Below are 15,209 nucleotides of genomic sequence, written 5' to 3' on the forward strand. Positions count from 1 at the left end.
CCCTGCCAGCCTGCGCCGTCCCCTGGCTGTCACACCGCGGGCAGCTGGCACGTCCCCGCCAAGCAGCTCGGAGGGGACCGGCGCGCGCCGACGCCCAGCAGGCACACGCCGCAGAGCAAGCGCAGCCGGGAGAGGCGCTCCCCGCGGAGGTCTTGCAGTTGGCTCCGAACTCGGCGCTGCCCTGGGGGTCTTGCCGCAACTGCCCCGGGACGCGCGGCTGCCGGCCGACCTCGGGAGGGGACGTCGCCCCTTTTGGGGGACGTCCTGCAGCACCTTTTGGGGGAAACGGCTTTCCGAGCCGCTCTCCCGCAGCGCTCGCCCCGCCGGTGCCCAAGCTCGGGGGGCTGCACGTGCACTCACACCTCGCCCCCACCCCGCGGCACCCCGTGCACCCCGCACCCCGTGCACCCGCCGCTGCCCGGCCGAGCCCCCCCGTGCAAACCAGGGCAGCACTGCAAAGGGCAGGAGAGCGGGGCAGGGGCTGCGGGGGGCTGCTCCCCCAGACCCCCTCCGGCCAGGGAGCCCCGACCCCGGACACCCCACGCAGCCGCGGGAGAGGTCGAGGCTGCCGCGAAACACCCCTGAGACACAGCGCATGGTTTTCCAGCTGCCCGCAGCAGGGTCAGTGCAACCTATTCAGCCAAGTAACTTCTTGCCAAACTGGACGATTTTATTGTTATTTTTCTCATCGATCTCCCAGCCATTATAGAATCATACACCATCCACACGCAGCCCGCGGCTGGCGGCCCAGCCATCAACCCAGCTCCAGTACCACCACGTCAAGCGTCGCCTCCTTGGTTGTGCCCAGACAGTAATTTGTGACTGCGTGTGTATTAATTTTAGGGAATTAATTCATTTTCTTGCAACATTAGAGGTTACTTAAATGCTGGCTAATTGCTACCAGTCATTGGAGGGATTCTTGCTCCTGAGTCCTTTCATGGCCTGAATGCACCAAAGGAAGAAAAAAGGAAAGAAAGAAGGAAAGAAAGAAGCCCTTTCAAGACCACAGAAAATTGCAAAAGGATGTTTCTTCCAACCTGACATGACAAAATTGAATTCCAAGCTATTTAATGCATGCACGAAACGCCATAGAGAAACCCAGCCCGAGCACTCCATCCATCACGACAGGGGAAGGGGTTTCGTAACACGAGCACTCGCTACGGCACCGACTCAGTGCTTCCAACCCCGGACTTCCAGGCAATTTCGCTGAAATGTAACTACCAGATTAAGGATTCTCACAGACAGGGCTATCGCCAGCATTTCCATGGGACATACAGCTAAGGTAACACTGCGATTATGATCAACATTAACGATGGAGACCTCGGGAAGCCACTGTCCCGGGCGGTGGTGGAAGCCCCGCTCAGTCTGCAGGGGCACCCCGGCCAGGGGCACAGCACGGCCCCCTCCCCTCCCCGCCGGGGAGGGAGGGACGCGGGGGTCCCAGTCCCGCCGTGGACACAGTGGCCTGGCCCGGCCAGTGGCATTTCGGGAGTGAAAAACCAGCCCCGCGGGCAGGGGCACAGGGAGCCATCTGGGTTTGTCCTTAAAAACGGGATTTCACGGGTTACACCGTCACGAGGATGATATCATGCAGCCTGACAAAACGCCCCTGCCCGCCTCAGACCGGCGTGGTTCGTCTGTTGGCCGGGTTGTTGTGCAAAGACTCCTTGAACTCTTTGGGGATGGAGTTATGGACCTGTAAAAAACCGTGGTCCCGCTCCGAGTTGAGCAGCGTCCCCATGGTGACCTTGGAGGGATCCCTGGAGAGGGTGAACATGGAGATGTCGGTGGAGGGGATGGTGCTGAACCCCTTGCTGACGGGTGACATGTCCCGGGACCGGGGCTCGGTGGAGCGGGAGCTGGACCGCCGGCGGAAGCGGTACCTGTAGGGGGGGAGGCGGGTGAAGGCCGACTTCTTCAGCAGCTCTGAGTGGGACTTGGCGCGGATCTGGCGGTGCTTCTCGATGTACATGTGCACGGCGATCACCCCCACCATCTCGGCGATGATGAAGGACAGGGCTCCGAAGTAGAAGGACCAGCCGTAGGAGTAGCTCTTCTTGGAGTCGCTCTGCCCTGGGTCCCCCGCGTTGGCCGAGATGTAGACTATAATCCCGATGATGTTGCTGAGACCTTTAGGGGAGGACGAGAGGGAGAGGGGCTCGCTTGAGCAGCAGGAGAGGGACGGGGGACAGCAGCACCCCGATCCCCTCCCGGCAGCGGAGGGACGCGGGCTGGAGGAGCCCGGCCCTTCTCCTGCCCACCACGACCCGCAGGGTGCCCGGCGGGCGGGAAGGGTGCCGGGGACCATGGTCACATCCCCATGGGGCACCGACCCACCTGCCAGCACACTGGGGCCAAAACGCCTCACAGACCTCTGCTGCTGTCCCCGGTATACACCTACATCCACATGCACCCAGGATATACGTATAGTCACCTATACTGAAGGAGCAGGAGGAGCAACCACTATTTTGTTTAGTAAAGGGACATTTCAAGAGCTGGTTTTGCTCTGCAGAGCTGCTCCCTAAGCAATGGACTGCAGGAGCCCAGCCGGTGCCGGGGCTGCGGCTGGAGCAGAGCCAACCCACGGGGCACGGAGGGGATCCCTCCGGCGCGATCCCCGGCTTGCCGCGGCCCCGGGAGCGCACGCAAGCGGGAACGGCTCCGTCTCTTTTCATTTCTGGTGGAGCTCGGAGGCTTTATTTGGGATCCGGGCAGTTTTTGCAGCGCCAGCAGCGCCGCGGGGCTGTGCCGCAGGGCTGGGGAGCGGCTGATGTATTCCTAGATTTACTTAATGAATCGATTATGTTCTTTCTGTTGTTTTCTCATCTGCATCAGCAGCTCCTGCCAGCCGAAGGAGGGAGAGTAATTTGTCTCTTTGTGGGGAGAAGAAAAACACAAAATAGAGCAGTTCCTTGAGACAAAGACATTGTCATATGATAATCAGTGCAAGCGTTGGGGAACAGCGCACAGAGAAATGAGTAATCCAGAAGGAACGGCCTCTCAAGAGTGATTCTCCTTGTAGGACTGCGGCAGCCCCTCCGCCTGCTGCCCGGGCCCCGCGACCCGAGGCTGGGCGGCGATGGAGGGCAGAGCCCCCCCAAACCTGCCCCGGGCGGGCGCTCCCCCAGCCGGACGGCCGCACTGCGGGGGCCCCTCGGGCTGCAGCACCCGCAGGGAGACTGCTCGGGCAGAGCGGGGTGGCTGCTGAAAGGGCTGTCCAGCACAGCGACCACTCGCCAGAAACCGCTGCTGGCTTTGCCCTGCCGTGAGGATTTTTCCACCAGGACGGGGCAGCTCACGAACCCCAGAATCCCTCTGTGCCCACAGCCTGGGAGGACCCACAACCTGTCTCCGTCTCCCCCGTGTCCTCCCGCGCTTCCACACCGGGAAAGCCGCCCCCTTCCCGTCCCCGCTGGGCAGCTCCTACCTGCAGAGACGAAGAAGATGCCGGCGCTGAGGATGACGTTGTGTTTGCTCTTGTAGAACTCGCTGGCCGCCACGCACAGGCCCCCGAAGAACAGCAGACCCACGCTGAGGATGGGGAAGATGCTGGACGCTCTCACCGCGCCTGTGGGACAGGGAGCGGAGCAGGGTCGGCTCCCGGCATCGCTCCTGCGGCGGGGGCTGCCGACATCTCCCGCAGCAACGCCGGCGCCCGGAAAGAATTGTCGCAATGCCACGCTGGGTTGCTGCCACAAGGGATGGGAGAGACCCGGCACCAGCCCCCCCGTGCATCCTCTGCTTGTCCCCGAGCTGCTCTGCTCCGAGCTGGCTCTGGAGCCCAGCATCAGCCCTGCAAACCCCGTGATTCAGGCCTCCCGTCACAAAAATAGTTTAAACCCTGAGCTTCTTTTTTTCTCCTCTGAGGCTATTTCAAGGAATTATTTCCTCCGGTCTTGTCACACAGCCAGCACTAGCCATTTACCTTCCCGTTACCAAACACACCACCCGTGGGCTCAGGCTACGGACGTGACTCTGCAGCCTAGGGACTGCAGAAACCCCCCAGATCTCACCAGGCTGGCGAGGAACAGGACTGCCAACACATGGGCCAGGAACCTGTCCCTTGGGTCCCCAAACTATCGCAGCTGCTTCGAAAGTCAAGAGTTTACTGACTAACACACCTAAGGTGCAACAAAAAAACTTGTTTGCTGATGTAGGGGAGGAACATTGTCAAAATGAACACGAAGCCCAAGACCCCGAGCCCACCACGTGTGATGCCGTGACCATGGCACTGAGCTCCATCCCCAAGGGGCTTAGCTCCGGCAGGGCCCGTCGCTGCACGCTCAGGAGTCACTGACCCAGAGCTACACAAAGAAAGGTCTTTTCTGCCTGGCCTATCAGAAGTTCAGCTTCCAACATGACAGTAAAGAGTAATTAATGCAGCAAATCACTACCTGCTGCACTGAAAATACACTGTGCCTTGGTTTGGGCTCTCATCCCTCTATCAGGACCTTTATTAAAAGCACAGAAATACAGAGAAGCCCCATTAAAATGCCATTCTGGGGGCTTTAAAATAGACTTTTTGTTTTAAATGTGGGAGGGGGTGGGAGAAGAACTTAAACGCTAATCTACTAAAATTGCAAACCAATTCCATTAAGACGTTCCCCTCTTAGATGGGTGAGCAGAGCTGATGGCTCCCTGCAGAGTTAGAAAATGGGGAGTTCGGAGCAACATCTGGATGAGCAGCAGCGGCGGCAGGCAGGGCTGTGCCCGGCCCCGGGGATCGGGGCTGAGCACAGGGCGATGGGCGCGGGGGGTCACTTCACGCCCGGGGATTCCTCCCAGCCCCAGCAGCTCGGAGCCCAGGGATGCCAACGCCTCCGAGGTGCCACGTGTCCCCGCTGCTTACGTTCTTACTCGTCTGGAAATTTAGGTGTTCAAATGAACCTTTTGCCGTGCAGGCTTCACAGCCGTCTGTCACACACGTGCGTGTGTGCCGACGTGCCGGACAGTCAACGTCCGTGCTGCTCCGCGTGTCAGGGTGCGCGTCATTTGCGTCCAGCGTCTGTCACCCTGCGCCTGGGTGCCCCGGCGCTCGCTCGTGCACGTGTCTGCAAAGCGCTCGTGGGATGGTGCCTCTTCTCCGCAGGGTCAGCCTCACCCCAGCGTCAGATCCCCCCACGTAAAAACCCTGCGGGTCCTGCCCAGGGGCTCTGCTGGCCCCCGGGAGCAGGAGAACTCTGCTTTTCCCAGGAGAGCCGCCAGCTCCGTTTCCACTCCATCTCCCTGCACTCAGCTGCTGCTGGCAGAGCGTGCGGCAGACGCTCATCGCGCTCTCCCGGCGAGCGCCGGCAAATCCCGCCTGGCTGCAGAGACTCCGGGAACAGGGAGACCGACACGAACACGGCACCCCTGTGGTGCCGCAGCAGGGACCCGCGGGGTCCCGGTCCAAGGCCATCCTTGCACCCCAACAAGCTCAGGCTGCACAGCAGCTGCCGGGACCGGCCGCGGGGACAGCAAGTGCCAGACAAACGTGCCGTTAACACTGCTACTGCGGCGTGACGCGGCCACGCTCGGGTAGCCTGGAGGGTCACCGCTGCTGTGCAGGGAGCCTGGGGGGCTGGGACCCACTGGCCACCCGCCAGCAGTGGGGGGGACCCGCTGGGTGAAGTTGTGGGTGCTGGGGGACGGGGAGGGGGGTGCCAGCGCAGCATGGGGCAGCGGGGTCCCCAGGGAGCGCGCACAGCTCTGCCGCGCCACGGGAAAGCAGACTCACGGAGGAGATACTCAGCCGTGTCTTGCTCGTAATCCGCATCCTCGGGGAAGTGGTCGATTTTCTTGCACACTCCTCGGAAGGTTCCTGGGGAGACACAAGCCAGGAAACCTTCAACCCCCTCTGTACCGGTGGGGACGCTGCCGGACGCGCGGCGCGGGGCTGGCACGGCAGCAGCCCGGGAGCCGCTCGGGCACTGCTCGGCACGGGGCTGTCAGCGACCCAAGCGCTGCCCCTGGTCCCCGGGGACGGTTTGGTCCCTGGCTGCTCCTGCACCCTCCAAGCACTGCTGGTCCCCTCTGACGGGGCTGCACGTTTATATCTCAAACTGAGTCCTGTCATTAACGTGGCTGCTGAGCTGGGAGGAGATGCCCAAGCTGCCCTGCTCCCCCCGCAGCCCCACGGCAGCCACGGGCAGAGCCCCTCCGCCCTGCAGCTCCCGCTCCCCTCTCTGGCTGCCCGGTGCTGCCAGGACCCGCCGGCAGCTCGGCGGGGCTCAGCACGGCACTGCCTCTGCCCGGCTGCTGCTGAGCTTCCCCCCCCTCGGGTGCACCCACGGACACGGCAAGGCTCGCCTGGCCCCTGTTTTCTCCAGTGAAGCGGAGGCAAAGCAGGACAGGCGCTTGCTGGCTCCCAGCACCTACCCACCCACCCGGGCAAACCCCTCATCGGTTCTGACAGAGAATCGATGCAGCTGTAAATAAACCCTCCCGGCCTTCGGGTCCCAGCAACGCCTTATTCAGAGGCAGTAGGCAAAGAGCTCCGTGGCTGCAGCCCCGGGCTCGTTCGGGGATCAGGGTCATCTGCTCTCACAGCAAATCCCTGCTGGGGGAGCTGACAACGGCACCGGGGTCACAGCGGCTGCTTGGGCAGAGCCCCCGCCCCGGGGCTCCGCAGCACCAAGAGACCAGCCCGGTGCCCCCAGCGTGGCTCCTCTGCCCAGCCCCTCGGCCGCGTGGAAGCTTTGATTTACGCTGGCCTACAAATGCAGGGCACAGGCTGCCGCGCAGACGAGGATCCTCAGCACGTTTGCTAAAGTAGCATCTGGGCCGCAGCTTAGCTTCCGAGCTGGGATTTTTTTGGAGGCACAGATGAGTTCGTTTAAATGACGACAAAAAGTTTCTAGCCTGCTTACCCTTTCCTGCCACTTCTCAGCCCTGCTTCGTGCCTGGGACACGGGCAGCTGGGGCAGAGGCCAGAGGAGGGAGAGCGTCACCAAGACCTGTCCGTGCCCCGTTTCCAGCCCGCTTTCACATGTCCCCCACAGCACACGCGTGCACACCCACGCACGACCATGGATAAGCCCCCAGTGCCACGGGCGGGCATCGCAGCTGAGCTCGGCCCGGGCAGGAGTGCCACCCACCCCATGGCACGGTCCCACCGCGAGCCCTGGTCCCACCGGGAGCTCCGCGCATGCCGCCTTCCCCTCCGGCTCGTGGGTCCCCACGGCACAGCTCGGGAGCGGGGGCGAGAGCAGCCCCACTGCCGTGGGCACCGGCAATGCTGCCTGGAAGGCCTGGGGAAAGAGGCAGATGCTCTGGCATCTGCTGGCCTCCCACTTAGCATTTGGGGAAAAAAAGGCTCTTTTTCTGTGGCTTTTTTCCCCTCCTGCCTCTGAAGCAAAACAAACGCATTTCGCCTTTAAACGCCTGCCTGTTTGCTTTGGCTTTCTCCTCGCTGCGCTTTCGGGCTCAGCTCTCTCCTGTGCCAAAGCCGTGCAATTGTGCCATGAGAGGAAAAAGCCAAGGACGAGTCGGGCTCAGGCAGGTGATGTACCGGGGACTCGGTTACACGCTGCAAGACGTGGACGCGGGGCGCGAATGGGGCAGCACAGCCGTGTCCAGGGAGGGGGAGAGCCTTATGGTCCAGAGGTGTTTATGGGACAGCCCGGGGGAGGGGCTGCCTGTGAACGGGCTCTCGCCTCTTCTGCTCATCCATCCACCAGCCCCAGCGGTCTGGTCCATGTGCTACTGACGGACAGGCAGAGAGAAATTAAAGGCATTAAAAACTAATAAAAAAATACCGGCTATGCCCAGTTGCGCTTATGGATTTGTTGTGATGGATGCAGCCCGTCACCTCCTGCGGACGCTGCGAGCTTGCTCCTCGTGGCAGCCCGCCGAGACACCGAGTGCCGCACTCGATATCTGCTGGGGACGGCTCGGAGCTCGGCTCGTGCCATGGTGCCGGATGGGAACGCGGCTCCTCAGGGCCTGGGGCGACAGCAGCCGCTTCTGTCTGCAGGATTCACAGAGCTGTCTTCTCCAAAGCAAGCAGCAAACGCTAATGCAAGAGCGTGCACGATGCTTCCTCTGCGCTGCCAACAAATGCTGTCCTTGATGTTATAAATGGGGAAACTGAGGCACAGAGTGTGACTTCTCTGGAGCGGCAAGGGACAGGGCGAGGTGGGAGGAATTCCTGCAGCATCTCCCTACAGGAAGGGCATCCCTCACCACACCCGTGCTGGAGGACGTGGTCAGGTCACGCTGGCTCTGTCCCCTCTCCCATGGGACCAGAAAGGACGTGCTGCCAGGGGACAGGGCTCAAGGCAAGAGAAGCCAACCCGCACGGTGTCCCGCACAGTGGCACGCTGTCAGTCTGCACTCTGATACGGGCTCGGGGGAGCCGAGCATCGTGACAGGCATCAATTAAAGCCTGGAGATGAAGCTTTGGAGGTGGCAAGCTGTCATCCAAGCGGGAGACACGGCATCTGAGGGAGAACCGCCTGCTCCCGTTGCTTTGGGAACTGCGGGCGAAGGGGAGGCTGAGAACGGGTGCCACGAACGGGGCTGAGGAGGCACCGGGCACGGGGAGGGTGGCAGCTGCACAGCACAGCCCTCCTCCTCCTCCTCCTCCTCCTCCTCCTCCTCCTCCTCCTCCTCCTCCTCCCAGCTGTCGGGTTTCCACCCACCTTCTCCGACCTTCTCCCCGTACCTGCCAGCAGGGCTCTGCCCCACGCACCCCAGAGCTGCCGGTGGGACGGATCTGCCCTCCCCGAGTTTTAATGGCTGCAAAGCTGCTGCCAGCCGGGGACGCCCGCGCAGGACCTTGCAAGAGCTTCTCCAGAGGCACCGACTCCCGGGCAGCGCAGGAGCATCTCCCTCCGCAGCAGCCTGCCGGGCAGGGGCGCGGGGCCAGTGTTCGTCATCTGATTAACGAGAGGAAACTTTCCCTTGGTGCCACGTGGGAAAGGAGTTGAGAGCCTGAGTCAGCCCATCAGCACAGCATGCAAACGAGAATACTAATTTTCTTGGGCTTGATCCCTTTGAAGTTCTCCAAGGCTCCCTGTGCTGCTGAGCCCCCACCCAAACCCAGAGCTGGGCTGGGGGGGCTGGCACCCCCCTGCCCTGAGCAGCGGCCGGATGAGCCAGGACCCCCGGGGGCTTCGCTTCTGGCACACACGATGTCTAAGGTAAACCTGTGCCCTGGAGGGACGAGGGCAAGCCTCCGAGCAGGAGGCACCTGCAAGTGCGGGGGATGCCCCGTTCGGACGCAAACACCTCCCTGCCCCGCTGGCTGCGGGCTGGCAGGGCTGGGGCAGGGGCTCGCCGGGGTGCGACGTCCGTCCATCCCTCCCTCCATCCCTCCCTAGCAGCCGGGACCACACGCAGCTGCGCTGCATCTGCCCACCGGGATCTCTAACCTCTCTGCGTCCCTCAGCCCTGCCTGTCCCACCCTAACGCCTCCTTTGCAAGAGAGATGGGATGGAAAAAAAAAAAAAAAAAAATTTAAAAAATTCAAGTGACTTTCTCAGGGCAGGGGCAGAGCCTTTGCTCAGTGCTGCTGCTGCAGGACCCAGCGCCAACTCCCTCCTGCTGCGAGGGAAGCAGCGAGCAGCCCCGGCAGGCACGGCCCAGCAGCAGGAGGGAGAAAGCACGGCGGCCTCGCTGCCACTTGCACGTTGCTCCGACACCGCGGCGGGCGCAGGGCATCGCGTCCCCGCAGGCAGCGAGGCAGGCGGGCAGCGGGGCTCCAGCTGCCCGGTGCCGGGGGGACGAGGACAACCCACGCGTGCCCCAGCGGGGCCGGGGGCTGCACGTTTAGAGGCGGCACAGCCGGGGCTCGCCGTGCTCCTCGCTCGCCCCTGCACCTTGCGGGTGGTTTAGCAAAATCTGTCCCCCCCAAAGCGAAGGCGGCCCCAGCCCGAGCAGGGACCCTGACATTTATTTTGGCTCCTTTACTCCCTCTGTTCATTAACCGATGCTTGTCGCCATGGCGACCGCTGAGTCGCCTGACACACAACTTCCCAGCCTCCAAACAAACACCACAACAAGGCTTAAATCACAAAAAGCCCCCGTGACCCCCAAAACGCTCCCTGAGGACGGAGCCCTGCCCCGGGGGCGGCTGGAAAGGGCTCAGGGAAGGACGGGGTGGCCGCTGCTGGCCGGGGGCTCGTTGCCCCGAGCAGCCGGGCTGCCCGCACGCACGCCCCAGGCGCTGCCCGGCACATCCTGAGCCCCCGGTCCCCGTCCCCCCACGATGGCAGATGCAACGCCAGGCTTTCCTCTCCCGCCCTTATAGCTGGGCCCCGGTCAAGGAAGCGTCACAACATCACGGGCATAAAGGAAGAGGGTTTTGTCCCAGCCCTTAACCTCTGGAGTTGCTAACTTCACCCTCCTTCCCTGGCCACATTTTCTTAGCGAGGACTCGAGGCAGAAGCGATGCCGGATTGCCTGCTCCGTGCCGTCCCTGACCCCTGCCAGAACTGAGGCCGTGGCTGCGAGCTCAGGCACGAGATACGGGCCCTGCCCAGCACCGGGGCCGGCAGCGTGCGGAAATCACCTGGGGAGGACTGGCCAGCGCGGGACTCACCGGGACGCCGTCCTGGCTCAGGTACAGGCTCAGCTGCTCGCTCCGGCACTCACGGTCTCAGCCCCCGCTAACACCTCGCCCGGGCAGCACCGTGCCCCTTGCCAGCATCCAGCTGCGAGCCCTTGGCCTGGGCACGGCTCCCAGAGCAGCTCATGCCGTACGGACGGGACGGCTGGGGCACCGCTGCCTCCCCCCGCAGTCACCGCTCCCTTTGGTGCCGGCGGTCGGGCTCCTCTCCCTTCGCAGGAGGAAGAGGAGAGCTCCCGCCAGCCGGGAGCACGCCGGGCTGCCGGGGGCCGCTGGTTTCGGCACATCCCAGCCTGCTCACGAGTAATTTCCCCAGCTGATGCCCGTGCCTGCGACGCGACTCTGCGCTGCGTGCATGAGTCACACCACCTTGGGTTTAATTCATCTGCTGGCCGGGAGAGCGCCGGCAAAGGCAGCGTGCTGCTGCGGTTGTTCATCCCCGCTCAGCTGTCTCCGTGGTAGATCTGGGTAATTTTCTCTCCCTATTAGTGTGAATCCTGATTAGCCAACTTAGCTCATTGCTGCACTTCCCTGCCCAGAGCCCGACGCGGCAGCAGCCAGCCCTGCTCACGGCAGCTCGTGCAGCCCCGCTCCGGAGCCTCCCGGCCGGGCAGCGGGGCTGTGTCGGGGAGCCCCGGGCGGCTGGCACTGCCTCCCTTCGCCCACCCCAGCACGGGACAGCTTCTCCCTTCGCCTTTTTTCTGTACCGCGGAACCAGACCTGCCCCTCCCCTCCTCTGGCAGGGTCCTGCTCGAGAACGCGTGGGGCCCACCCGGCACGCGCGGCTGTCGGCGAGCTCAGCCTCCCCACGCGAGACCCCGGACGCACAAACAGGCAGGGACGGCGCCTGGCCAACAGGCACCGGCAAGGAGCCACAGAAACAACGGTTTGAAGCAGCTGGACAAGTGCCAGCCGCAAAGCCTGCAAGATAATCCTTTGTCACGTTACACAGCCTTCCCGTTTCACTTTCCTCCTCTCTTCCCTGGAGGAAAATCCGCAGCTGCACAACCCGCCGCCGCCTCGGTGCTCTCCCACGGCCGACGCTGCTGCCAGCTCCCGGAGCAGGGAGCTCTGGGGCAGCGGCCGGGCAGCACAGACACACCGGCAACGGGAAACGCTGCTGCCGTGCCCGGGGAGGGGAGGCACGGCCCCCGAGGGCCAGAACGTTGAAGTCCGCTAAGTCAGCCAACAGAGCAGGAACATCAACCGGCGTAAGTGCCCGGGTGAGCCTGGCCGAGCAGGCGGGAAGCGGGAGCGCCGGGGATGAGCCACGCCTGCTGCGGACGAGGTGCTCATGGTGGCACGGGGCCGGCCGGCCAGGACGAGCGTGTCCTTCAAACGCAGCTCGGCACCGCGCTCCCTGCCCAGGCTGGGTTAAGACCTCCGCCGCGTAGCTGAGCACCGAGCAGCTTCCAGCCCCTCCCGCAGCCCAGGCGCTTCCAAACTGCGTGGAGGAGCAGCCAGCGCGCGGGGAGAGCAGCCCGAGAAGCCCAGCCAGGAGCTGAGCCGGGGGACCGGCAGCCCCCACCTCGGTGCCGGGTCATGACGGACCCGCTGGGGCGGGCAGCGGCGCACAGAGCTGCCGCTCCCCACGCCCCACATCCCTCTCCCCCGCTGCGGCGAGAACGGCCCCCGGTACCAGACAGCTGAACCTGGGGGCCACGGCTCAGGGAACCTTCTGAGCCCCGCAGGAAGCCTCTCCCCGGCCCTCCTGCCTTGGGCACCCTGCCGTGCAGGTCAGCGTGAGCGACCCAGCTCTGCCGTCACGTAGGTGCGAGCTCTCCCGAGGTGCCCGCTCCATCCCCGTCCTTCACAGCCAACGCAAAGCCCTTGGCCGGCAGCAGAGCAGCATCCCGCCACGCTCCGCACCAGTCTCTGCCGGCCTCGGTTCAAGCTCTCGATTTAATGGTCCCGCTTTAACCCAAGGGCACCCTCTGGCAAGCCGCTAGCCCGGGGGCAACCCAAGAGTCCCCAGGCACCGCAGGAAAGACCTCTCCAGCTGGCAAATCTTCCGGGGCATTTTCCATGTGCAAGCACTGTACGTGGCAATGGGACCGTTGGCCGTGCGGTGCCCGCAGGGTGTCCCTGCCCGAGAGCTCCAGGCTCGCTGCAGCGAGCCCTGCCTTTTAGGTAACATCAGATTTAATTTGGAAGAGATGAACTCATATAACACATTTTGTATTCACTGGTTTTGTAAAAGGCATCCCTTCCCCTCCTGCAGGGCTGTTCTTCATCCTGCGCTCCGCGTGATTCTTTGATCCCTCTCATCCCCACCAGATCAGAGCATCCTCGAGCTGCGCGTTAAATAACGTGACTAACGCCCGTCTCCTGCGAGTCGCCCCTTCTCCCCCGGACGAGGCTGCCTTACGCAGGGTAACGTTTCGTTTCAGCAGGCTTTTGTCACTGCTGCTTTAGTTCATTTGTATTTCGAGGTACATACTCTCTGCACTGCATTTACTGGAGAATGCAAAGGCAATTAACTGATTTGATCTCAGGTCTTTTTCCTCTCAAAGCCCTTTTCCCCAGGGAGGGCTGGGGGGGGCTGGGAAGGGGTTGCGAGGGAAGTATGATGTTCCTGATGGTGGAAATACGGCTAAGAATATCGATCCTAACCCAGAGAGCCCGAAGACTAAAGAGCTCTAGTTATGGTTTTAAAATCTCATTACTTTTCATCCAGTGGAACAGTTTTCCAGGGACTGTTCTGGTTGTTACTGCTCAGTGTGCAAACTAAGACTCAGGCTGGGGAAGATGAGCTAACACTGGTCTTAAATGAGAAGAAAATTCCTCTCTCCCCTCGTGTTGGTTGGCTCAGCCAGGAGGAGGAGAACTCCGGGGGCAAGGTCACATTTCAGCCCTCAGCTCTCTGCACCTCCTGATAAATTCAAGTGAGTTATCTCCTAAGTTGTGGTTTACAGTAATGGCCTTCCTAAAGATACCTCGTCAGGCCAAATCCACTTGGTGGGGGGGTCATGATGGTTTAAGTTCTCTGAAAATTAATATTCGTTGGAGAATCAGAGGTCCAAGCTTAGCTGGCAAGTGCTGGGGTACAAGCCTGCAGCACATCCTCAGAGATGCTCGGGCTCTGCACTCCCTTGAGTAACAAGAGCAAGATACCTAAATATCTCCAAGGAATTAAAACTTCAGGGCTCATCTTTTTTTACCTCCCACCCACCTCCCAGATGCTTGGAGAGATAGAAAGAAATTCATCTTTACTCCTTCCCTTCCCCAGCTTCACGCTCTGCGAGGGATCCTGAGGCTCTTTGCATAAGGTCCCCGGTGTGAGATTGCAAAGCTCTGGGGTTTCAGGTCTCCATCGCCCAGAGACCAGCGGCCGCCGCGCAGGGCTCTGCTCGAGCCAGCACGGGAGCACTGGCACCGACCAGCTCCCGCACAGCAGCGGCAGCCCCGCGTCCCCGGCAAGGGCTGCTGGGTCCCAGCCGCCCCCCGGCATCTTGTTCGCCTCCCACATCGCCAAGTCTTCGATACGGCCCAGGTCCAAAGACAACACAAGCGGCTTAGAAAAGCGTCAGGGACGGCCGGCGGGACGGCCGGCGGGATGGCTACAGACACCCCAGACCCACGGCTCGCAGCGACCATCTGGAAGAGCTGCTCGAGCCAAGGACGCTGCGCAGCGCAGGGTCTGCTCTCCTCCCAAAGCCGGGGAAACCTTGGGGAGTCAGGCCAGCACCGGTCCTCGCCATCGAATCGGTTTGGTGACTCCTCAGCCCATAGGCTGTCACCGCTTCACACATCCATCTGTTTGCTTCAACTCCACCGGAGAGCAGCTAAATTAAGGCAAAACCCGTGCGTTGGTTTAGAAAAGCCCCCTGCTCCGTGTTTCTCTGTAGCCAGCAGCTCTCTCCTGGTTGGGATGGATGCTGGGCTCCCCACCGCCGGCCCGCGGGACGAATCCTCCTCCCCAGGACCGAGATCTCCCCCGGCACATCCCCATCGCCCCGGCAGCCCCACACCAGCCTCCCACCGGGGTACCGGCGTAATCTGGCTCCATCTCTACTTCACACTCTCTCCCCCTCTCTGCGGTGGTGGCTTGTGTCTGAGCAGAGTCACCTACACAGATATGCCTTTTCTGAAGGATTTTTTTTTTTCCCCTGTTGTAAAAAAAAAAACAGTGGAAAAAACCCAAGTCAAACGAAACGAGCACAACAGCGAGGAGGCGGCAGAGGTGGGCTCTGCGGTGCCGGCTGGACGCCGAGGCCAGCGCCAGCGCGCCTTTAACACACGCACAGCAGCGCAAGAAGTGAGCCCCCCCGCGCACCCCCGGCAGCTCGGCGGGGTTTGGGGAGCAGCGCCCGGCTCCGCGCTGCCCGTGACGGGCATCCCCGCGGGGGACGTGCTGGGGCGGCTGTGGGCACAGCCCAGGCACTCACACCCATGGGAGGACTGGGAGCTTCTGCCAGTTTTAGCCTGCGAGGTGCCAGCGATCGGCGTGTGTCAGAGACTTTACTCCTTCAGCATTGCTAAAAGGAAGGGGGAAAAAAAAAAAAAAATCTACATTTTGACAGTGACTCATCTCCCATTCTGGAATCTGTGGGGTTGTTGCAACCTACACAAGGCAGTTCAGAAAAGCAAAACAATTCTGAATAATAGAGGAGGAAAAAAGTTTGAAAATGATGGGTAATTTCTAGCACTCTGCTTCAAG

The 15,209-nt window shown here is 62.0% G+C and overlaps 1 protein-coding gene across 1 annotated transcript in view; it reads right to left on the reverse strand.

Moving 5' to 3' along the window:
* Positions 1–714: 714 nt before the first annotated feature.
* CACNG3 (calcium voltage-gated channel auxiliary subunit gamma 3) overlaps positions 715–15,209 on the reverse strand; it is a 33,207-nt gene continuing 18,712 nt past the window's right edge. Inside the window, exons 2-4 of the mRNA XM_075514988.1 lie at positions 5,717–5,800; positions 3,428–3,568; positions 715–2,130 (exon numbers count right to left, since the gene is read on the reverse strand). Of these exons, the coding sequence (XP_075371103.1) occupies positions 1,619–2,130; positions 3,428–3,568; positions 5,717–5,800 (737 nt within the window). The 3' untranslated portion in view covers positions 715–1,618. The remainder of the gene's footprint in view (positions 2,131–3,427; positions 3,569–5,716; positions 5,801–15,209) is intronic.

This window comes from Mycteria americana, chromosome 12 (genome assembly GCF_035582795.1).
Source record: "Mycteria americana isolate JAX WOST 10 ecotype Jacksonville Zoo and Gardens chromosome 12, USCA_MyAme_1.0, whole genome shotgun sequence".
In the NCBI taxonomy this organism is placed as follows: domain Eukaryota; kingdom Metazoa; phylum Chordata; class Aves; order Ciconiiformes; family Ciconiidae; genus Mycteria; species Mycteria americana.